The sequence below is a fragment of the Platichthys flesus genome, chromosome 4 (assembly GCF_949316205.1).
Source record: "Platichthys flesus chromosome 4, fPlaFle2.1, whole genome shotgun sequence".
Classification (NCBI taxonomy): Eukaryota; Metazoa; Chordata; class Actinopteri; order Pleuronectiformes; family Pleuronectidae; genus Platichthys; species Platichthys flesus.
The window spans coordinates 20,342,931-20,365,386 of record NC_084948.1 but is presented as its reverse complement, the minus strand read 5'-3'; the positions used below and the strand labels follow the sequence as shown (position 1 = coordinate 20,365,386).

At 41.9% G+C, this 22,456-nt stretch overlaps 3 protein-coding genes across 4 annotated transcripts in view; 2 read left to right on the top strand and 1 right to left on the bottom strand.

The window, feature by feature from the left end:
• The first annotated feature begins 3,844 nt into the window (after positions 1-3,844).
• LOC133951963 (vacuolar protein sorting-associated protein 26B-like) lies at positions 3,845-8,558 on the top strand. The gene is made up of 6 exons (XM_062386219.1): positions 3,845-4,700; positions 5,487-5,643; positions 5,802-5,966; positions 6,283-6,458; positions 6,568-6,710; positions 7,505-8,558. Exons 1-6 carry the CDS (start codon positions 4,478-4,480, stop codon positions 7,640-7,642), a joined length of 1,002 nt encoding a protein of 333 aa, XP_062242203.1. The 5' UTR covers positions 3,845-4,477; the 3' UTR covers positions 7,643-8,558.
• Positions 8,559-9,624: 1,066 nt separating this feature from the next.
• Positions 9,625-15,771, top strand: acad8 (acyl-CoA dehydrogenase family, member 8). The gene is made up of 11 exons (XM_062386453.1): positions 9,625-9,766; positions 11,217-11,317; positions 11,516-11,685; positions 11,884-11,993; positions 12,098-12,174; positions 12,274-12,411; positions 12,544-12,679; positions 13,725-13,822; positions 13,927-14,079; positions 14,169-14,271; positions 14,378-15,771. The coding sequence occupies exons 1-11, from the start codon at positions 9,646-9,648 to the stop codon at positions 14,431-14,433; spliced, it is 1,263 nt and encodes a 420-aa protein (XP_062242437.1). The 5' UTR covers positions 9,625-9,645; the 3' UTR covers positions 14,434-15,771.
• Positions 15,772-15,870: 99 nt separating this feature from the next.
• esamb (endothelial cell adhesion molecule b) overlaps positions 15,871-22,456 on the bottom strand; it is a 39,807-nt gene continuing 33,221 nt past the window's right edge. The window contains exons 5-8 of one of the 2 annotated variants that reach the window (XM_062386450.1): positions 21,692-21,736; positions 18,164-18,286; positions 17,939-18,068; positions 15,871-17,195 (exon numbers count right to left, since the gene is read on the bottom strand). In XM_062386450.1, the coding sequence (XP_062242434.1) occupies positions 16,724-17,195; positions 17,939-18,068; positions 18,164-18,286; positions 21,692-21,736 (770 nt within the window). In that variant the 3' untranslated portion in view covers positions 15,871-16,723. The remainder of the gene's footprint in view (positions 17,196-17,938; positions 18,069-18,163; positions 18,287-21,691; positions 21,737-22,456) is intronic. The other variant, XM_062386452.1, reaches the window with a different exon arrangement.

Genomic DNA, 22,456 nt, shown 5'->3' with positions numbered 1-22,456 from the left:
TGTTGTCTTAAAAGTTTTTTTGTTGTACATGTATGCAGGGCAGGCAAAGTATGCAGATACAGAAGTAACAGTAAGGCTCAAACACAACAGTAAACTACACACACAGAATATACAGTAGTGTTTTTTGAAAAAACTATTATACCAAACTTAATACGTCTGTTTAATGCTACTTTAATACTACACTATTTTTGTATTGTTTTAGATATCATGCACTCTACGTCAAGACATAAAGGAGTCAATAAACCTGTAACCTGTGGCTCCTAAATGGAATGAGCTCGACATCCGAACATCAGAGAGTTTACACATCTTCCGCCGCACTGCTCTTGGTTCCAGTCCTTACATACAAGGCTCTGAAGGGATTAGCAACAACAGCAGACATTAAATCAGAGGTGCAGCATTTGTAAACTACACATATTTTTAGATTTAAATTGTATGTTAATCACTTTGAGCTGCATTGAAAGGCGTTACATGAAGAAGTTTACCATCACTAATCAAATGTAAACAGGCATGTGCACAGACAGACCCCTAGTGGTGCTCAAGCACTGGCCCTTTTGCCCTTCTGCTGGAGCCCAATTTTTTCTTCATTCATCAATGGTTCATGCTGGTTGTACATCAAATTGCCCTTGAAGGATATTAAAGATTTTCTTTTATGGACAACTTTGGTTAATCACAAGCTGCACAAACCAATCCAGAGCAGCAGAGGAACCCAGCAGCCAGCAGGGGGCAGCCTCAGGACATCACAGCAGACTGTGATTCTTGTTAGGCGTCTGAAGACAAGGTTGGAAAAGTACTGGGTTATTCTCTAACAACAGTTTTTTTAAAGTATGTTAAATCATCCAGTATCTAAAAGCCAAAAATATAAAAGTAACTTTTAAGTAAGTATGTAGTAAAGTAGAAAATATTTTCTCTGCTGTTTTAGGGATAATTTGTCAATGTTATTACTTTGCTTAATTCGTCATTGCAATCATCAGGCTGTGTGGCCTAGTTGGCAAGGTGATTGCTCTCCAATAAGAAAGACCTGGGTACAAATCCCACTCTTCCCATCTTCTAGCTAGCAAAATACTGAATTCTTAAAATTGGCAGGATTTCACCTATTAATTGCTAAATATATTACACTATGTCAATTTAAATTAATTAATATAAAAACAGAACAAAATTTAATTAAAAAAAACTGTGCGCGCAATTCCTGCGCAGTTCGCTTCTGCGCAGGGCGTGCGCTTCTGTTTTGTATTATTTATTATTAATTTTAATTTTATAAACAATTTTGGCGATGGGTCCCCTTTTTTTGGTTTGAGCAACTGCCCCCAAAAATGGCTGTGCACGTGCCTGATTGTTAATGTGTAGTTTTACTCAAAGACCAAAAAACGTCTTGCACAAAGCTAAGATAAGACAAGAAGTCCTTTATTAGTCCCGCAATGGGGACAAACATGAATAGTTCACGTTCATAGTTCACCATTTAAATTCTGAACTAGTTCATAGTTCAGTTCATTTCATAGTTTTAAGGTGGAAGCTGAGAATGAAAGACTTAACTTGTTAAAGAAAACCTTATTCATCATTACTCCTTGCCTTTACTGTCAGAATCTTTATCACAGTGTGTAAAAATCCCTCAGATAATAATCTGGTGCATCGGATCTCGGATGTAGTTGCTGAGTCTGCGTCTCTGCTTTCTCTTGCCATCTGTATATGAGACCGAGAGCTGTTGCGTTGCATGTATGGCCTGCCCCTTTAAGGAAAGTTTGTAGTGTGTGACGTAGTGCACCAGGGTTTTGTGGGAAAATACGCTGAAAGTGTGTTTATAAGGAGAAGTGACGGACCACCTAGAGGGGATGCGAGTGTTGCTCCTGCTGTATATCCGAGAAATGAAGTGGCCGCATTCCAAGTAAAGAAACATCTCCTCCTCCTTCTTCACGGAGCGGTTGGGACGGCTGGTTACCGGCCAGACAGCGAGCCAAGATAACGAGTGACATTGGCGGCTCCTGGTACAGGCGACAGAGGAGACTGATCTCTCATGGACGTGACACATGCAATGAAAAACAATACATTAACGTCACACCATCATCCTCTAACCCCGGGGACGCACTGGAGGTAGAAGCGCTGCGAAAAGCGGTCAGCCTCCTTTCCTCGCCCATATTAAATACTCGGGCTGTTCGCACCGGCAGCATAGTGCAGGAAGAACCAGGAAGCGCCGCGACCACACACGCAGGCACATTATCTCCTGTGGGGGGGGGTGGCGACTACAGGCTTGCGTAGGTCAGTCACCTGTGAAGACCAGCATCATTTACCCCTGAACCAGCGCGGAGAAATAATGATGATGAAATTTAATATGAAAAATTTAAACATAAAATGAAAAATAAAAAAATTAATTAAATGAAATATATATTTTTTCAAATTAAAAGAAATGGGGAAAAAAAAAAAAAAAAAAAAAAACTGCGCGCGCAGATTCTGCGCAGAAGCCCACTGCGCAGATTCTGCGCAGAAGCCCACTGCGCAGATTCTGCGCAGAAGCCCACTGCGCACATTCTGCGCAGAAGTCCATTGCGCACATCCTGCGCAGAAGCCTACTGCGCACATTCTGCGCAGAAGTCCATTGCGCACATCCTGCGCAGAAGCCTACTGCGCACATTCTGCGCAGAAGCCCACTGCGCACATTCTGCGCAGAAGCCCATTGCGCACATTCTGCGCAGAAGCTTACTGCGCACATTCTGCGCAGAAGCCTACTGCGCACATTCTGCGCAGAAGCCCACTGCGCACATTCTGCGCAGAAGCCCATTGCGCACATTCTGCGCAGAAGCTTACTGCGCACATTCTGCGCAGAAGCCTACTGCGCACATTCTGCGCAGAAGCCCATTGCGCACATTCTGCGCACATTCTGCGCGGAAGCCCATTGCGCAGGAATTGCGCGCGCAGTTTTTTTTTTTTTTTTTTTTTAAATTAAATTTTTCCGCCTGTTTTTATATTTAATTAATTTAAATTAACATAGTGTAAGATATTTTGCAATTAATAGAAGTCCTGCCAACATGAAGAGTTTAAGATATTGCCAGCTTGAAAATGGGAGGGAGTGGGATTCGAACCCGGGTCGCTCTTATTGGAGAGCGACTGCTTTACCGACTACGCCACATGAGCAGATGGTTAACTCACTGAACTAAGCAGACTAAGACAATGGACAAATTATCGCGTGTGTATGCTGCTTTTGATAAACACTTCAGAGAAAATATTTTCTACTTTACTACATATATTTGACAGCCTTACTTAAAGTTACTTTTATATTTTGGCTTTTAGATACTGGATGAAACCTAATGTTAGAGAATAACCCACTGGGGGGGGATATTTTTTGAGAGAAGATTCCAGACTCATTCACTATACGGCTCAACAGATCTCTGATCCATGAAGCTTCCTTCTACCACGTTGTGTGGTTCGGAGACGAGACACTGGCCAGAGAAGAAAACACTTGGAATACGTTGCTTGTTTGGTCTGCGTATGTGTGCAATGAGTGATGGGTAACGTAGTGCGAAGTCGAGTTAGTTGGTCTCGGTTAGGCTAAATCGCGGACATTTTACGGGCACTGAGCAACGACATGGTGAAAGCATTCGATTGAGACAGCGTCTCTCCTGAGGAGAAAGTATTGAAATGTCCCGAGGGTCAGTGAACAGGTAGGGGTGGGGCACGTGACAGTTCAAGCCAATGATAGGAGTGTTGGAGTTACGAACAAGAAGTGTGTCGTGTTCGCTGGACTTTAATAAAGTTACACATAAAGATAGGTTTCCTGTTAGACAACGAGGACACTACAATATGAACGTGTTCACCGTTCAAATTCATTATTTGGCATTTAGTTGCGTTCAGTTCATCGTTCTCATAAAAGTGAACGTGTTCAATGAGCGCGTTCTTTTGCGTTCGTTCATGCACAACACTGGGATTAATCAGTTTGGACAATGATAATGTGTTCACGTGAATATATGAGAGGTCAAGACTTCCGGTACTGGGCCGCCAGTCTTGTTTGCTCTTACTCTGAAAACCCCCACCCGGAAGCAGTCGTGTCATCCAGGTTTCGCACTTCCTGGTGGTTTGACAACAGTTTGTGTCAGAGAAAACAAACATGTCGGGTTCCTCCTCAGCGGGAAGCTGCTGTTCGTGTCTGTGAAGCCGCTGCAGAGCGCGAGATAGAAGAGGAAACCGGCAGCTAACGTGCTCATGTGCTAATGGACGTGTCGCTGCACGTTTTCCCTCCATACGTCGTTTCACGTTTAACTTCATCGGCGGAGGCGAGTGCGGACATGTAGCTACTGTGGAGTGTTTCTGAGAAGCATCCTCGTCTCCTCCAAGTGTAGCTGTGTGTGCGTGTAGTTGTGTGTAGTGAGCTCGGAGAAGAAGAAGGCCACCGCTGTGTTGTGTGTGTGTTGTCTTCTTCTTCACAACGTTAGCAAACTGCTGGGGGTTTGCGCTTTTTAATTTTTGGAGATAAGAGGTTCGCGACGCGACCATGAGTTTCTTCAGCTTCGGACAGAGTGCAGAGATCGACGTGGTGCTGAACGACGCCGAGACGCGGAAGAAAGCCGAGCACAAGACCGAGGATGGGAAGAAGGACAAGTACTTCCTCTTCTACGATGGCGAGACCGTGAGTGGGAAGGTGAACGTCACGCTGAAGAGTCCCGGGAAGAGGCTGGAGCACCAGGGCATCAAGATCGAGTTCGTTGGTCAAATAGGTACAAATAAACCCGCACCTCCAAATTATAGACACAATTAAAATGTCCATTATTGTCACACTTTTAGTCATATCTCTTCCTTTAGTACTTTATTACTAAATTTTTCTCCTACCATTATTGTTTACTCCTATTATATAATAATATCAGTTTATTATTGGGTCATTTTTGCTCCTTTGCTCTTTGAGGCATATCATTTGAGTGTCAATCCTCCTCATTATGCTTGGACAAGTTAACTTTTGTTATATTGCCATTGATGAAAATTACATTGACAATCACACCAAGTTCACACACATTTCACACTGGCTTCTGTGCATTACCTTTTCACAACAGTTAGCAGTGTTATCACTCACACTTCTTTGCATTTGATTATTAGGGAAACTGCGACACCATCCTCACAATAACACAGTCACACACAGAATCATTGACTGGTGCAATAATGACTATTTACCAAAATAAGAAAAACTTGCACAAAAGGTTGCAACTTTAGTTTCTACCTCACTACATGTGAAACCAAATTGCACAATAATTGTGGAATAATTGTGGGAAATGAGGAGTACTATTGACTTACTAAGCATTTTATTTTTTTTCAATACGCGATTTTAACCAATATTCCTGAAGTATAATTCTGCCTTTGGTTATAAGTTATCAATTTGATTTCACTATAAAGTTCTGCTTTCTGTGAAGATAGGAGCTGCAGAAATACTTCCCCTTTCTGCAATCCCCTCCTCCCATTACTTATTTTTTCACACAGTCTCTTTGGGTAAAACTCTGATTCTTCTATTCTAGAGCTTTATTACGACAGAGGAAACCATCATGAGTTTGTTTCGCTGGTGAAAGATCTGGCCAGACCTGGTGAAATAACTCAGTCGCAGACCTTCGACTTTGAGTTCACTCATGTTGAGAAACCTTACGAGTCCTACACAGGCCAGAATGTCAAGCTAAGGTAAGTTTGATCATTCACTTTACAGGCAGTGAGATGAGTGACTCTGAGTGTCACTCTTTAACCAGCCTGTCCTGTGGTGTCACTGACACTTGTTGAGTTTACTTTGCAGATGTGATGCAATAATATAACAACTTAACATTAGTTTGTTCCATTTGCAGATATTTCCTTCGTGCCACAGTGATCCGAAGATTAAATGACATCAGTAAAGAGATGGACATTGTGGTCCACACACTGAGCACTTACCCCGAACTCAACTCCTCCATTAAGATGGAGGTTGGAATCGAAGATTGTCTCCACATCGAGTTTGAGTATAATAAATCCAAGTAAGAGCTTGTCAGCGGGTTTTCTTTCAATCGATTCATCAACTAGTTGTTTAACCCATTTAAACATGAAAATCTCTGACTCAAATGATAAACATGATTTTCTGGTACTTTTGAATTTACGATCTGCCTTTAAGGAAAGAAAATTATTCAATCTATTTATAGTTTTATTAATCTATCAACAGCAATGTTTGGATACAATTTAAAGCATCCAGACAAACAGTTTATAAATAATTAGTGTACACATATTAACCCATTTATTGACAGCTCTAATTCTCATTCTAATGCTTTTGTCTTTGTTCTATTTATTTTTTGACAGGTACCATCTGAAAGATGTAATTGTGGGGAAAATCTATTTCCTGTTGGTGAGGATTAAGATAAAGCACATGGAGATTGATATAATCAAACGTGAGACAACAGGCACCGGCCCAAGTGTATACCATGAAAATGACACTATTGCCAAGTATGAGATAATGGACGGGGCTCCGGTCAGGGGTAAGCAAACCTGATTCATAATTGTCAAGTTTCTTTACAATATAGAACACTTATTTTTTAGTTAAAATAAGTCCGTATCTAATCTGATACCCTGTACTTCGTATTTCAGGGGAATCCATTCCCATCCGGTTATTTCTGGCTGGTTATGATCTGACTCCCACGATGCGAGACATCAACAAGAAGTTCTCTGTGCGCTACTACCTGAACCTGGTGTTGATCGATGAGGAGGAGCGACGCTACTTCAAACAACAGGTAAGATCAGGATGAAAGGGAGAGCGGCTTCTCTCCTGCTCAGTGTTTGCATGTATTAATATAATCTGAATATTCTCTACATCTGGCACTAATCTGAGTCTAGAATTATCCCTGCAAATGTAGCACCTGGTTTCACCGACCCTCTGAATACTGTTTCATCGCTGCTGGAGAAAGCTTATTTAATTTAGAGATGTCTAATACCCTAATGGATGGGTCACAAAGGTTTATTGAGTTAACAGTGTGTATGGCAAAGACCCAAGATGGAAACATCCATTAAGAAACTGGACATTTAACAAAGTCCTTGTGATGTTCTATTGAACTGATCTGCAAACAGATAAAGAGCTGAAACCAGCCTACACCTTTTTAGTGTTTAATTATTTATTTATTCATAGTAGGGCTTCAACTAACAGGTATTTTATTACCTATTATTCTGATGATTACTAAAATCAATAAAATGCACATCCCAACTTCACAAACACTCAGTGTGATAACTTCTAATAGTCAAAAACACAAACATACTGAGTTTGCTTTTATGAGAGAAGAAGTAAACTATTCCTGATTGAGATCTGACAAAGAATCTTGCTCTATTTTCTGTCACAAAATAAATAAGTTAAAAAAATGACCACCAACAGCAACAATACAAATTTTTTAAGTGAGAAAACCCAGATTATTGACATGGTCTTAAGTTTTATACACAGTTCCATTAATTTAACCAGTGCACATGGACTTAAAGCTAATAAATAATCAAGCTAAGTCTAAATACTAACGTGCTCGAACCTTTTCTCCTTCTACAGGAAATCACACTGTGGAGGAAAGGTGACGTGGTCAGGAAAAGCATGTCCCATCAGGCCGCCATCGCCTCTCAGCGGTTCGAGGGCTCGGCGGCTTCGGAGAGCGCCCTGGAGCGGGCTGCGAGGGAGGAGAGCGGGTAGAGCCGCCACCCCCCCGTCTCCTCACACAAGACTCATCAGCGCCTGAGTCGGAGTAGTGAAGGCACCTGTAAACCGTACATCATCTCGTCAAGCAGCTGTTCTATTGGGGAGGAAGAAGGGAGACAGACATGTGACCAATGGAACCGTTCGCATGAGGCATTGAAGTGGCGTCAGGCTGCTGGTCTTCACCTTCCTCATTAATACTTTCCTTTTTCTTTATGGGAATCAAACTAATCACCTGTCGCGATGTCCACCGTGTAAAATGTTTCATGTGAAGTTGTGGGATTTTTAAGCCTTTTGCTACATTTTCATGCTTTTTAGGGATAAAATGATTTGTTTGTCTCCTTATTAATGCGACTTAAATGTCATGAGTTTCCATCTAAATGTGGCCAACATTCCATGTGTAATAAACGCATTACTAACATTGCTATTAGGTCAAGATATCTGAGATAACTTTGCACTGCTATATCTTGCTGAACACCCTTTTCTCTTTGGGTTTGTGTTTGTGTGTTTGCATATAAAAAAAACGGTGGAAGTGGAAACTGGAATCTTTTTATTTTGAAGTATTTTCCAACACATTTTTAAAAGGAACCTGTACATAAGACCAGATGAATCCTGTTACCCTGTGCTAGGTTGTGTACACTGCTTCTACAGTACACGGTGCCACAAAACGACCGTTCACTTCCATGTGCTTACCTCAGCATTCCAGTGGTGTTAGGAAAAGAGTGTCACAGTGTTTGTATTCAGATCTGATAGTATGAAGTCCTCTTTATCATCTTTGTTAGAGACTTGAAATTTGTGCCTCAGTGTATCAAGCTAATTAAATCTTCCTGCCTCTAACATGATTTTAGTATTTTAACCCAAGAGAAGTTACAGTAGAACGATCTATCTTTTGCTAAATGCTAATCTCTTACTCCTTGTCCCCAAAAGTCTAATAAATTGATGCCAAATGGAAAACCTCAGATTCTGTATTGTTTGTGTTGAATAGATGAATTTGCTTAAATAATAAAAACATTATGGGAATAAGTTTCTGTTTGACCACATCTTGCAACACTTGGGGGTGAGCGCTGTGTTGACATTTCAAGCCCCACAACACCATGGGAAAGAATTTATTCAGATTTTTTAAATAGAAACAGGCTGTTAAACAACACATGCAACTGTTTCTATAAATGCCTGAATCACTTAAACTGACTGAAACTGGTTTGGGCTACAGTGGACTACATATATTCAGTCAACACACATTTGGAGACGTTTTGGTATAAAGGCTCGTAGGTGTTACTTTCTAACAGACTGGCAGAACTGGAAAGGAAGAGTTTTCTCTTTTGGTTTTCTCAGAGCTTTGTCAGACTTGAAATGAAATTATAAGTCATCTTTTTGGACTGTGTTTTCATATGTTTAACTCTCAGTAGCTGCCAAGAACATTTTAAGCCTGTTGAGTAAATTGCACCTGTATGAAAATGAAAACTCACACATGCACGCAATGTACACAAAATACTTCACAATCAATACTCACACAATTTTCTGCCATGCCTGTTCACCCTCTTTTAGAATTCAAATGTAATCTCCACCTGGGAGAAGTCAGAGGCTTGAGTCACAATCACAGAGATGACATCTGTGTTCCACTGATGAGGGTTTTTATCTCCTCTCACACAGTCACACACCCACACAACCACACGCACACATACACACACACGCTCCACTCTTATATTTATAATAAAGTTCATGGACAAACTGCATCACATTTCTTTACATCACTAGTTTGATTAGGACATACATATATTTAGATAGATAGATAGATAGATAGATAGATAGATAGATAGATAGATAGATAGATAGATAGATAGATAGATAGACAGCCCATACCCCAACACAATCAATCACCAAATGTGGGCACAGTGGGCGCTGTATTTCATAAAAATCACCTTTAAGCCTCCCTGCTGATAAAACTACATTTCCCAGCAGCAGTAGCGGCGGCTCGGTGACATAAGGCTGTGAGGTGAAACATGGCGGCTGCAGGACCTTTATCCAGAGTGTTCAGACTGAGCTCCATCATCTGCAGGAGGAACCAGAGGTTGTTTCCCGGCAGGAGCTCACTCAGACGGGGGATCGCTTCATGCGTTGACCGTAAGTCGAGAAACACGTGGATGTATATACACATGACAGATCATACAACCTGCTGAACTGTACCGGGTGAACAAATCGAGCACGTCAGCTAACTTCTACAGCTCTGACATTAACTGTTAATTCATGAAAACGAGTGAACACAGACATGTTGATTTATCTTTAAATGTTAGATTTGAACAGCTGTCATTGGTCAGAGAGACACACACCCCTCACTAACACCGCCCCTCTTCTCACGAAGGTTATAGTAGGTTATAACTAGTTTTATCCTCTGTTCCTCTGATAAGCTCAGAAAAAGGATGGTTGATGGTCCTGGATGAGACGTATACCTAAAGTACTAGGTTCAACATGGACTAGACCTAAAGTACTAGGTTCAACATGGACCGTACCTAAAGTACTAGGTTCAACATGGACCATACCTAAAGTTCTAGGTTCAACATGGACTAGACCTAAAGTACTAGGTTCAACATGGACTAGACCTAAAGTTCTAGGTTCAACATGGACTAGACCTAAAGTACTAGGTTCAACATGGACTAGACCTAAAGTACTGGGTTCAACATGGACCATACCTAAAGTTCTAGGTTCAAGATGGTCTAAACCTAAAGTACTAGGTTCATCATGGACTAAACCTAAAGTACTAGGTTCAACATGGACCATACCTAAAGTACTAGGTTCAACATGGACCAAACCTAAAGTAATAACTTCAACAGGGACCATACCTAAAGTACTTGGTTCAACATGGACAATACCTAAACATGGACTAAAAGTAGAAAATAAACCTAATTCAATTTTGGACCTGGAAACAACATTTTCAATATGTGACTGTAATGACAAGTTCTTATTAATAATAAAACGCAAACACTTCTATATTGTGACCATTTTCAATCCCTTGATCAGTTGATATAATGAAGAAAAATAGTTTGTACTTAACACCAACTGAACTGAAGTGGAGTGAAATGGAACTGATGGGAACACGGTACAAGGCTTGAAGTCATTTTCAGTTATCTTTTGAGTTGTTTGCTTTAATTTCACTGACTGTATCCTAGAGCTGCTCATTAGCTACAGCAACCCTAATTATTTATTTGCTCAAGAGCAGGACGCTGAATAAGAGACTGTAGCTGTCGTCTCTTTTCTTCTTAAATTTACACGTATATATTCTTCTAAAAAAAGAAACCATCAGATACAGATGTATTGCATATTGATACATTTATTTGATAAAGAGCTTTTCTCTCTCTTCCCCCAGGCTTAGTATTCGTATCAGTACTTTCTGCAGCCTCAGGACTCCTGCCAGCCAAAGAAATTCAAAATCATCTGACAAATGCGATACAATAGTTATTTAATTTCTTTCTATCTTTATTTATGCATGACTGAGATTACATATCCGGCTACCGGGATGAGTGCATGTGATTGGCTATGTGTGTCATACTTAATGTTCTCTGCTCTTTGTTTACAGCTGCTCACGGACTCAGCGATGAACAGAGGGAGTTCCAGAAAGTGGCCTTTGACTTTGCAGCCAATGAGATGGCTCCGCACATGGCAGAGTGGGACCAGAAGGTACTTGTACAGCAATGATTAGTTTATAATGTCACTAAAGAGAGCGTGAAGGCAATGGTCACAAATTCATAAACTGTAATATACAATAATCAATCACTTGGTTTAAGAATTAGCATTTGTGAGTAACATTTTAAGACAGAACCAGGTCCTGGTTGGGCGGTAACACTGAGAACCGTTCATTATTCCTTTTCTTTACAGGAAATCTTCCCGGTAGAGACGATGAGGAAAGCAGCACAGCTCGGGTTCGGAGGGATCTACGTTCAGCCAGAAGTTGGAGGATCGGGTCTTTCTCGCCTGGACACGTCGGTGATCTTCGAGGCTTTGTCCACGGGATGTGTCAGCACCACGGCGTACATCAGTATCCACAAGTACGAATCCCTCACACCGCGATAATGAAGTTCAAGTGTGATGAAAAGATGAATGGTTTGGTTGTTCAGACGACCAGAGGATGACTGAGTGGTGAAAACAGTTAGAAATAGTTAAAGGGTGTTCATTATAACGATTTTTATGGACTCTACAGGGAAACATATGTATACAATAGCTGGATATATCCTCTTTCTTTGCAGCATGTGCGCCTGGATGATCGACACGTTTGGCAACAACGTGCAGAGGGAGAGGTTCTGTCCTGATCTCTGCTCCATGGAAAAGTTGGCTTCCTATTGTCTCACTGAACCAGGTCAGTTCATACACACATAAAAGTCCTTGAATGTGATGTTTGAGAACGTGTAATAAAAAACCCCATTTTATCAAAGTAAATAAACCAGAGATCTTTGACTTCAGGCAGCGGCAGTGATGCTGCATCAATTTCGACCTCTGCTCGGCGGCAAGGGGACCACTACATCTTGAACGGCACCAAGGTATTACGTCTTGGCACGTGTTGACACTCACACGTGGCTTCACATCGCACCATGAACTGCCGATTCAGACACGTAGCTCATGTCTCGATGATTCTCCAGGCCTTCATCAGTGGAGGAGGAGACACGGACGTTTACGTTGTGATGTGCCGAACCGGAGTTAAAGGACCCAAAGGCATCTCGTGTGTGGTGGTGGAGAAGGGAACGCCAGGCCTCAGTTTTGGCAAAAAAGAAAAAAAGGTAACGTTTTATTTTTGGCTTGTAAATTCAACTGGATTTGCTTCGTTGGGATTATTTAGCGCCGCTGTAGTTTTAACAGTTAACCACTAGATGGCAGAATTATGTCACAGTCACTCAGCTGTTGTTCTTCAGGTGGGTTGGAACTCTCAGCCGACAAGAGCGGTGATATTTGAGGACTGTGCTGTTCCAGTGAGCAACCGGCTGGGGGAGGAAGGTCAAGGCTTCAGCATCGCCATGAAAGGCCTGAATGGAGGCAGGATTAATATCGGTGAGGAGGAAAACAACTTAAATATTCACTCCTTCATCAAACAGCATCTTCTGACACCCACATTATCCCTCTAGCTGGAGAGGTCGTGGAAATGATCACACATAAAACTCGATTTTATAGACTTGAACAGTCAATCTGCTGAGCATCTGTGAATGAATCTGTCAGCAACAGATTTGTGAATAAAATATGAGCATGTTGTTAAAAAGAATGGAGTCCGGAGGTGGTGAAGACGTGAAGGACGGTTGTTGAAGCCGACAGTAAATCAAGACTATGATTATGTACATTTTTCAAGAGGAAATAAAACATTCACTTACTAAAAGAAAAATTCAATTCATAATAGGTCAAACGCACCTTTTCTGATTTCAACACCCACAGAGTTTCTCAGTCTGGTTTAACCAACAGCTCGCAGCAAAGACATGAATTGTTTTAGATATAAATTACAGACAACTTAAAAAGTCTTAAAACCCGTTTCAGAAATAAAAGAGCTTTGAGGTATTACGTTGACTTACATTCAGATGGGATGGGTCCCACCATGAAAATGTCTCTTGTCTGCCAGACCAAAGAAGAAAATTGATTAGTTTGGGAAATGCACTGCATTGTGAGAATGTTTCTGATCAAATTTCTGTGTTACACTAATGTTTATCTAGCCTAGCTGCAACTTAATTTATGAACATGGGAAAATGCAAGTTTAACAATCAGTGGCTTGAGAAGGACGAGTAATTGTGGTAGTTAAATCCTGGAAATACTCGAATGTCTTTCAAACTTACATTGTTATCAAAGCGGTGAAATCTAATAGACATAAATATGAACATATATTTTCACTTTTGGTCTGTATTTACATCACAATTTTGGTCTTAAATTAAATTAAATTTTCATCATGTTAAAAAGGTAAGATGTTAAATTGTATTATTATTTAGAGACATTTTCTGACAGTCTGACTCTGCTCTGGTAGTTCTACTAGTGTTCAGAAGTTTCATAAAAAAATCCTGGTCCCTACTTTTTATTCCTCACATCATCAGTTTTAACCTGAATACTCTGTCGACAGCTTCCTGTTCTCTGGGGGCGGCTCATGCCTGTGTGCAGCTCGCCAGGGATCACCTGCTGGTGCGCAAACAGTTCGGAGAGACACTTTCCAGCAACCAGGTAAGAACCAAAATTCACAGTGTGCAGCCGCTGACCCTGTGTGTGTGTGTTTAAAAAGATGTCTGTGCTTGATCCTTCCCTTCTGTCTGTGCCCGCCTGTGTAGTTTCTTCAGTTCAAACTGGCGGAGATGGCGACCAAGCTGGTTGCCTCTCGCCTCCTGGTGCGCGAAGCTGCCACGGCGCTGCAGGAGGGCCGATCCGACGCCGTCTATCTCTGCTCCATGGCCAAGCTCTTCGCGACAGACGAGTGCTTTGATGTGAGTGATAAAAGAGGCATTCGTCGACTCGGAAGAAAACTGTCACCGAGGTTTTTTAACTGTTGCATGTCTCACTGCTCCCTGAACAGATCTGCAACCAGGCGCTTCAGATGCACGGCGGGTACGGTTACCTCAAAGACTACGCAGTGCAGCAGTTTGTGCGTGACATCCGGGTGCATCAGATCCTGGAGGGTGAGCTCGTTTCAGATTTCCTCACATTTAAATATTTGTCAGACCATGGTTTTGTTGAGCATTAACATTTTTTTTTGTGTCTCTCCTGTTTTTGTTTCCCTGAAAGGAACAAACGAGGTGATGAGGATGATTGTTTCCCGAAACCTTCTGACTGAGTCGTGATGAAACTCCCTCCCTGGATCTGGAAGTGACTTCACTAGTGACCATATTGTTCTGGTCTCATCGCTGGTTTGTTACTGTGTGACTTGTTTCCTGAATTGCCTCCAGCATCGTAGTTTTTCAAAGGGGGAGAAATGTATATTAGGTTTTTTAGGGTTTTATTTCTAGCTACAGTGAAAGATCATGAGCTGCTCTTCTCATTCTGATCAGAGTGAAATATTTCAGCCAACATTGCACAGATCGTCAAATAACATTTCTTTCAGCGCCATCTGCAGGTCAGTTTCCTCCTGTCCAACACTTGGGTGATGATTGGATTTCCAGCTATTCTTGCTAATACAACAACATTAAGCATTTAGAATGCTAACATTAGCGTCCAGCTCAAGGCACAGCTGAATGCAGTGTCATCTAAACTAGACAGATCACATATGAAGCTCACATTGTTTCAGTGCAGGATGGAGCAGACGAACACTGATGGTGATATTGTCGCCTGAGCCTGAGATGAATTGTTCATAACCACATGGGAACCGAACGGTAGCTCTGGCTCCACCTGCAGACAAAATAAATAGTTAACTTTTGATTTTTCATTGTAAATATCTAATTCCTGTCAATCTGCTCGTGTAGATCTAAGTCTCGTTAAAAAGCTGCTAAAACTGTTGAAAATTATTTAACACCAACCACTAACACAAAGTGCTAATACATGTATACAATATATATACTGTACCTCTGCCACTGTACTCTACCTCTGCCAAGGCCAAACTATCCTCTCTCCAGTTCTTATAGTATAAACTTAAAAGGTCTGAGAATCTAAAACTTAAATTTTCTAGAGGTTCTTTGTCCAAGAACAGCAACAGTGCGTTACCACTGCACCCAGCCAACTGTGTTATAACAAATACATCATTAAGATTTTAAATGCTTTATAGTCCAGGTCAAACTCCGCCGGCTGGGATAGGCTCCAGGCTCCCCTCTGTGATCTTTACAGAAGAAGCGGTTTGATGAAAAACAGAGTGAGTCTGCCTCTTAAAATGCAAATGCACCAAAATGTTAAATTTTCTTCCCACACTTACAAGTTTGGTGGAAAACTGTTCAGTAGTTTCACCCTAATCCTGTGTACATCTCCTTGGCCGAGGTCATTATGTGGTTGTTTTATTTCACATATCTACAGTTTGTCACATGCAACCTCAGTGTCTGTCCCTTAAGTGACTTTTCAAAACCTCTGTTACTGTATCGTTACTGTGTTTTACTCCACTGTGTTTTCTGTAAAGTTAGTGTTGTATGGGTCGTATGTAAAAATGTCATTTTGCAATTTGCAAACTACACTCTAAATAAAATGATCAGAATTTTCCTTTTTGTCAATCACCTGAATTAAACATGACTGGGATTTGTTATTTAAAATGTCTGCCATTTTGTAAGTGCGAAAAAAATTCAGTGAGGCTAAAAAACAACCACTCCAGAGCACTTTATTGAAAAACAATCCGAACTGCATTAAAAGTGCTACATGTAGCCTGTCAACACCGATAACTCACTGCCACATCAAATCCAGAGTTCAGCATAATTACAAGAAAACAAACCAGTTTCAGTCCGAAGACCAGTAGTCTCAATTCTCACCTAATTGTCTCGTGTGTTTTACGGTAATAATAATATCAAATTATATCAAGCACCTTTTCAACAAAAAAAAAAGAATCTCTACTTCAACAATGTCACGATTTTGGTTACATCCCATCTACCACGACCGGCGAAGAAACTCAAACAGAAGGTTCTCTCCGAAGTGAAGAGAGAGAGAAACTAACACACACACGGTTATTAAAACCGGAACTGTGGTTTTAGTTTTGGCTGAAGTTTTGCCCTGAACTTGTGTAGTGAGCCTGAGAAGAGTGAACTGAACGTGACAGAGAAATGAAATAATAGAAAAAAATAGTTTTTTTTTTTTACATTATTCAAATGTAACCAAAACGTTATACTTTACAAGAACCTCCAAACTCTAAGAGCACTCCACCGTTCATTATGGTTCACAGTATCCAGACAGATCTTATAGGAACTGGTGTCTTAATGCTACTTCACCACATTACTGAAAATGTCTTTCTGAGCATGTAAATACAGATTAACCCTCAGTGAGACAGAACGCAGCAAACGAAAACTGAAATGAGCGACGCTGCGTTTACGTTGATCGGCAGAGCGACGGGAGCGTCTGTGCAAACGAAGCACGAACCATCTACTCTCGGAAACTTTCAGGTTTTCAACTTTCCAACTTTCCCCAACAAACAACCGCTGTCCTTGTATTCCCCGACCAGCGCGGTCACACCAGCGAGCCGGCTTGGCTCTGAGCCGGCACCATGACGGCGACGGCTCCCGTGCGCGTCAGGGTGGAGGAGCTCATTTGTGGGGACACGGCGAGCGGCGGCGCCTGCGGCTGCGCCCCCTCAGTCCTGTGGGGGGGGACGCCGAGCAAAGAGCTCCTCACAATCTGCGGAGGGCCCCCGTTCGCACAGGGGGGCCGCTTGTGTTTACGTGACGGAGTGCCGCCCATGTTGTAACCAGGAAGTCCCTGTAAGGTGTTGGCCTCTCCAGGTCGCAGCTGGTAGGCGTTGATGACTGAGCCCGTGTCCGACGCCGAGATGGGCGAGTACGGGTAGTGGTAGCTGGGCGGGTTCGGGTCTCGGGTCCGGGGACTGGTTGCTATGGAGGACAGCGTGCCGTTCTTGGACACGATGTCGGAGCCGGTGTTGCTCTTTGCCCACGACACTCGCTTTGGGGCCTGAGCATCCTCCCTGAGGTGGGGGGAGAGAGAGAGAGAGCGAGAGAGGGAGGCAGAGAACACCAATATTACTATTTATCAAGACTAATAAAATGAAATAAACAATCTTTTCTTGCTACCATGAAGTGAAAGTACACATGACGCACAGTCAGCTTATACATTACTACAGTATTTACAGTGGCTGGATGTTACTTGTAATGTTAAGTGGTTGAGTGGTTGTAACATCTAGAAAAGTGTTTTTAAAATAGTTATTTCCCCCCCCCAAAAAAAATATATATTTTTATGATTTCTGTCTTCTGTTTTTCTGACATTGTCATACGTCTTAATGCAGATAAACGATTCCCGTGGTTTGTAGCTGTGTTATAATGAACTACACAATGTTCAAATGTGTTTCTAATATTCTGCGTGTTAAACTACAAAAATAATTACTTTTCTTATGGTGTTAGAAAACTGAACATTATGTATAAACTTGATAAACCGAGCTGCTCTACTGAATTAAACTGGAGGTGTGCACGGTGGAACAGTGGTGAGCACCGTCGCCTGACAGCAGGAAGGTTACAGAGTTCAAACCCGGTTTGGCCAGTGGCTCTCTAGAGTTTGTATGTTGTGAATGTGAATTGTGTCTGGGCCGCTTCTTGGCTGGGATTGGCTGCAGCTAACCCCCCCCCACAACCCTCCGAGGACAAGCGGTATAGGTAATGGACGACTGGACGTGTGCCTCTAATAAAGAGACCAGCGAGTGTGAAGTGAACTCACTTGATCTCGTTGGCCATCTCCTCCTCCGTGTCCCGTCTCCTCCTCAGGATGAATATGAGGAACAGCACCATGGCCATGAGACCCACCACTGACCCCAGGGTGGCCGCTGCGATCATGCCTGCGTTGGAAGCTTCAACAACAACACCACCAGTCAGTATTCAGCCTCACAGCTGGGATTTCAATACACACTGTGGAGACGTGAAGAAGGTTTTACTGTGGACGTACAGGTGATGACTTCCAGGTTAATGGAGCAGCTGTCGGAGCCGGCCGTGTTGCTGGCTCGGCACACGTACTTCCCCGACATGTTTTTGGTGAGGTTGCTCAGCCGGAGGGTGCCGTGTCTCTCGTCTGCAACACAACGGCACAGTTACACACAAACACACACTGGAATCATTATAGATGCATGTGATCTCTGCAAGTGGGTGTAATAGAGCTAACCAAGGGAAATACATTGGTTAATATTAAACAACAATACTAAAGGTTTGGGAACTATTAACAAACACAAAGTCACTGAAAGTAAGATTACACAATGGACAAAAAAAAAAAAAAGACATTTTAAATGTGATATTTAAATCAGTGAAAAAAGTTCCAATTTGAGTTATTCAACATTTCTGCTGCAGATCAGACAATTATCTACTAATTTCTTTATTCTTGTAAAATCATGAATTCTTCTCGTAACATTATGACTTTAGTCTTATAAAATCCTAACTTTAGTTTTGTGAAATGACGGAAAAAAGATCCTTGTAAATTACAACTTAATCCTTGTAAATTGCTTATTTTTTCAAGTTATATCACGACTTTTCTTCCGAATATTATGACCTCAATCTTGTAAATCACAATTTTTATTCTCCTCTGATATTTTGACATTATTCTTGTAAAATCCCTACTTTATATTTGTAAAATAAAATTTTTGTCTCGTAAATTATGACTTTATTCATGACATCTCTACATTTCCCCTTTGAGTGGCCTAATACTCGTCGTTCTTCCTTAATCCAGAATGTTTGGCATCGCAGACATCAGAGGACGACCTGCTGCAATCTCACAACATGTTGCTCAGCACTTTTTCCTGTGTTCAGTGCTTTCGCAACCAGATAGTTCCATTCAACGCAATCTGTTCTTGGCAAATCTGGCTTCAAACTGCCGTGTTGTCGCGAACATAGGCAGTAGAAAAATAAACAAGCTTTATTCGGGACTTATCACAACAAATCCTCTCAAATCCAATCTTACACGTCACATTGCAGCATGTCTTCATGTGATGTGGTCTTTTGATTTGGTGGGGATGCAAGGAAATACGACTGTGTGTGTGTGTGTGTGTGTGTGTGGGGGGGGGGGTAGTTTGGGGGAATCACCCTTATAGAGTCTAGCGCACATAAAAAAGGGTGATTCCTGCTTGTGCACGTGTCAGAAAAAAGAAATGCAAATCAGGGACTCATCCAAATCATCCCCTGACAAAAAGTCCAGGTTGCGTCAGCAGGCAACATATTAATGCAAGAGACCAGACAATCAATCACCATCAGCGGATCCACAGAGCCGCCACCCTGACCCCAGAGTTTGGGTGAGTGAAGGCTGGACTGAGCTTTGTGTTTTGGCTGCAGCACACAGAGCCAGTCAACAACATAAATCTAATTGGTACAGTCACTGAGTGTCGTCACAAACTGTCTGATGTAACTCTGCTGATGATGGATGTCAGTCAACAGCAAACACACAATAATTAGTTGGTGTAAAAAAACAGATTTTAGCCTGGGTGTTTTATTGTTTATCCTTTGGTCCAGCTGTTAAAAATCATGTCTCAGATATGAAAGCAAACGCAAATGAGTCCGACGTGCACCTAGGCCGATCGGATTATTAATCTTGCCAGTTGGAAATCCAGCTGTGAGGAATCAAACCCAATTGTGACAGATTAGCAGAACGTCAGCTGACTCGGAGCCCGGAGCGAGTTCCAGCCCGTGCTCACTGATCAGAGCCCAGCGCTGGAGGGAACGTGACGTTACAGCTCCATCTGAGGAGCATTACTCATGTTACACTGTCGTCACTGCAAGGTCAACGAGCAGCTTCTATCAGAGCCCTGACACTTGATTAATGGGAATAGGACGCTCGGGGGACAGTTTGAAACATCACATGACAGCTTTCCAAATTCATGTGTCAAGATAATAACCTTTATAACCAATAACTGTCATTTACTAATCACTTATTTCATCAATTTGACTCTGGAACTATCAGCCTGTGGTTGTTTAACTCCACCAACGCAGTGTTTCAGCCTGAATACAATCATTATTCTGGATTCATACAAGGTCGCTGTGACCTTTGACTACATAAATGGAATCAGTTCATCTGTGTGTCCCAAGTAACAACTGATGAAAATGTTCCAGAGAGGCAGACTTGAGATATGTTCAAGAAGCTAAAAACATGGTTCTTGAGGCCACCTTGACATTTGACCTTTGACCTTAGACCACCCAAATTTAATCAGGTAATCTGTGATTTTAGGTGAACCCGTGCACCATATGTGAAAGGCCCAGGTTGAGTTGCTTCTGAGATGTTTGGTTCATAAGGCTAAATAAGCGTTTGGGGGGGTAACAGTAACTTTGACCTTCGACCACAAAAATCATATCAGTTCCAACTTCAGCCAAACTGGAAAGTTTTGCCAAATTTGTATAAATTCCCTGAAGGTGTTATTGATGTTCACAAGACACTGACAAACAACCCGGAAATATAAAAACAAACACACTTGTCTTCTACTCAACATTGTGAAGAAACATCTGAAACAGGACCGTACAGGACACAGCTGTCAATTCACTCACTTTTCTACTTGCTCCAAAAATATGCCTTCAGATTACTTTTAATTCTAACATTCAAATTATAGTTAAATAAATATAAATGTTGACTGATAATAATAATTTCAACCTTATAGGAAATAAATAAATAATGTTTTGCTTCACAATAGGCCTCATTCAGCATCCAGGCTTGCTGTCGTCCGGATGTAGCACACAGTGGAAAGATGAATGAATGGAGTGACAGCCCAGACTAACACCACACAATTACAATAAAGATCGACAAGGCAATTTCAACCCTTTATCACAAAATATGAATAATCGCAACTATAAAAAAACCTTCTCATAGATTTATCCATTAAGTTTTTATATTCCACATCCTAACAGTAAAGATAAAATACTACTTGTTATTACTCAAAAGTTTATTAATCTATGAATGTGCAAGAAGACTGGGAATATCAGAGGTTGAATGGGATTATCACCTGGTTTCACACCAGTGCTAAGCAGTTTATTTATTTACAGTAGATGGTTATCATTCCTGAATCATAACTCTATTAGCATCCTGATAAGCTGGGGTGTTTTTTACAGTTTAAGCCTGACCGGGAGTTGACTCCAGACACCCTGACCCCTCAGGAGGTCAAAGGTTTACAGTGACCGAGACGCCACAAGCGCATTAACGGAAAAAACACAATCGCAAAAGCCACACAATGTGAACTTAACCACAACAGAAGTGAGAGACAACAAATGTCGACAATGAAACATGCAGAGTTGTGGATTTTGCAGTTGTTTTGTAGCGTTTGCAGTTGTGCTGTGGCTCTTGCAGTTGTGTAGTCACTTTTGCATTTGTGTAGTGGATTTTGCATTTGTCTTTTCCATTAATGTGCTTGTGTCAGATATCCTGGCAACTGCACTGTTTTCAGGTGAGGGTGGGATAGATGGAGGTATGAGGAAAGGAGTAGAAACGGTTATGAGATGAAATCCTTACCCATGAACCCAAGCACCAGCATAGGCTGGGGGCAGGTTCTCCATTCTTTGCGTGTGGAGAAGATGGGTGAGACAGAGTGAGCGTGAATGAAGGGTAGGGAGGGAGTGATATGCACCGACAGGACAGGGGGAAAGACGCTGCCGTCCCCAAATCTAAATGATGCCTCTCGGAGGGGTTGATTAAGTAATGACATGGGACGAGTTAGATTAGGAACAGAGGTCAACAGGAAATGAGGAGCACAGAGAGAGGATCAGCAGGGAGATGGGAAAAAAAACAAAAACCAGCTGAGCAGAATATGAGAGATCGCTGAAAGATAAGCAGCTGTGGCAGAGTGAAGTTTGAGTGTCAGAGAGAGAGAGAGCGAGAGAGAGAGAGAGCGTACACAAGTGCAGATAAAACGATGGAGCACAGGGTTTGATGGCAATTAAGAGGTGCGGCCCCCGGCCCAATGCACAATCGCAGGGAGTAGTTTTCCTACTGTCAGTCTGGGGACTTTTCTGCTATAAAGAGATGACGGGCCAGAGATCACAACAGTTAAGTCAATACTCAATCTATCAGCCCGTGTCCCGCTGTGCAGAAACAGATGGTGTTGTCCCTGCAGCATTATCTCCAAACAAACATCAACAAAGTACTGCGACAAATGAGGCCCGTGCACGACCCGCAGGAACGCACTTCCTTCTCAATTATGCTGGAGTGGACAGTGTGTCTCAATCTGTAAAGAGGATTTCAGGCTGGATGTTACAAGGCATGATGGAGGCTCTTCCT

Excerpts from the sequence above, each read along its gene's own strand:
- LOC133951963 (XM_062386219.1), top strand. The coding sequence starts at position 4,478 with ATGAGTTTCTTCAGCTTCGGACAGAGTGCAGAGATCGACGTGGTGCTG. Across the intron at positions 4,701-5,486 it reads CGAGTTCGTTGGTCAAATAG|AGCTTTATTACGACAGAGGA; the intron begins GTACAAATAAAC and ends CTTCTATTCTAG. Across the intron at positions 6,459-6,567 it reads GGACGGGGCTCCGGTCAGGG|GGGAATCCATTCCCATCCGG; the intron begins GTAAGCAAACCT and ends TTCGTATTTCAG.
- acad8 (XM_062386453.1), top strand. The coding sequence starts at position 9,646 with ATGGCGGCTGCAGGACCTTTATCCAGAGTGTTCAGACTGAGCTCCATC. Across the intron at positions 9,767-11,216 it reads GATCGCTTCATGCGTTGACC|CTGCTCACGGACTCAGCGAT; the intron begins GTAAGTCGAGAA and ends CTTTGTTTACAG. Across the intron at positions 12,412-12,543 it reads TTGGCAAAAAAGAAAAAAAG|GTGGGTTGGAACTCTCAGCC; the intron begins GTAACGTTTTAT and ends GTTGTTCTTCAG.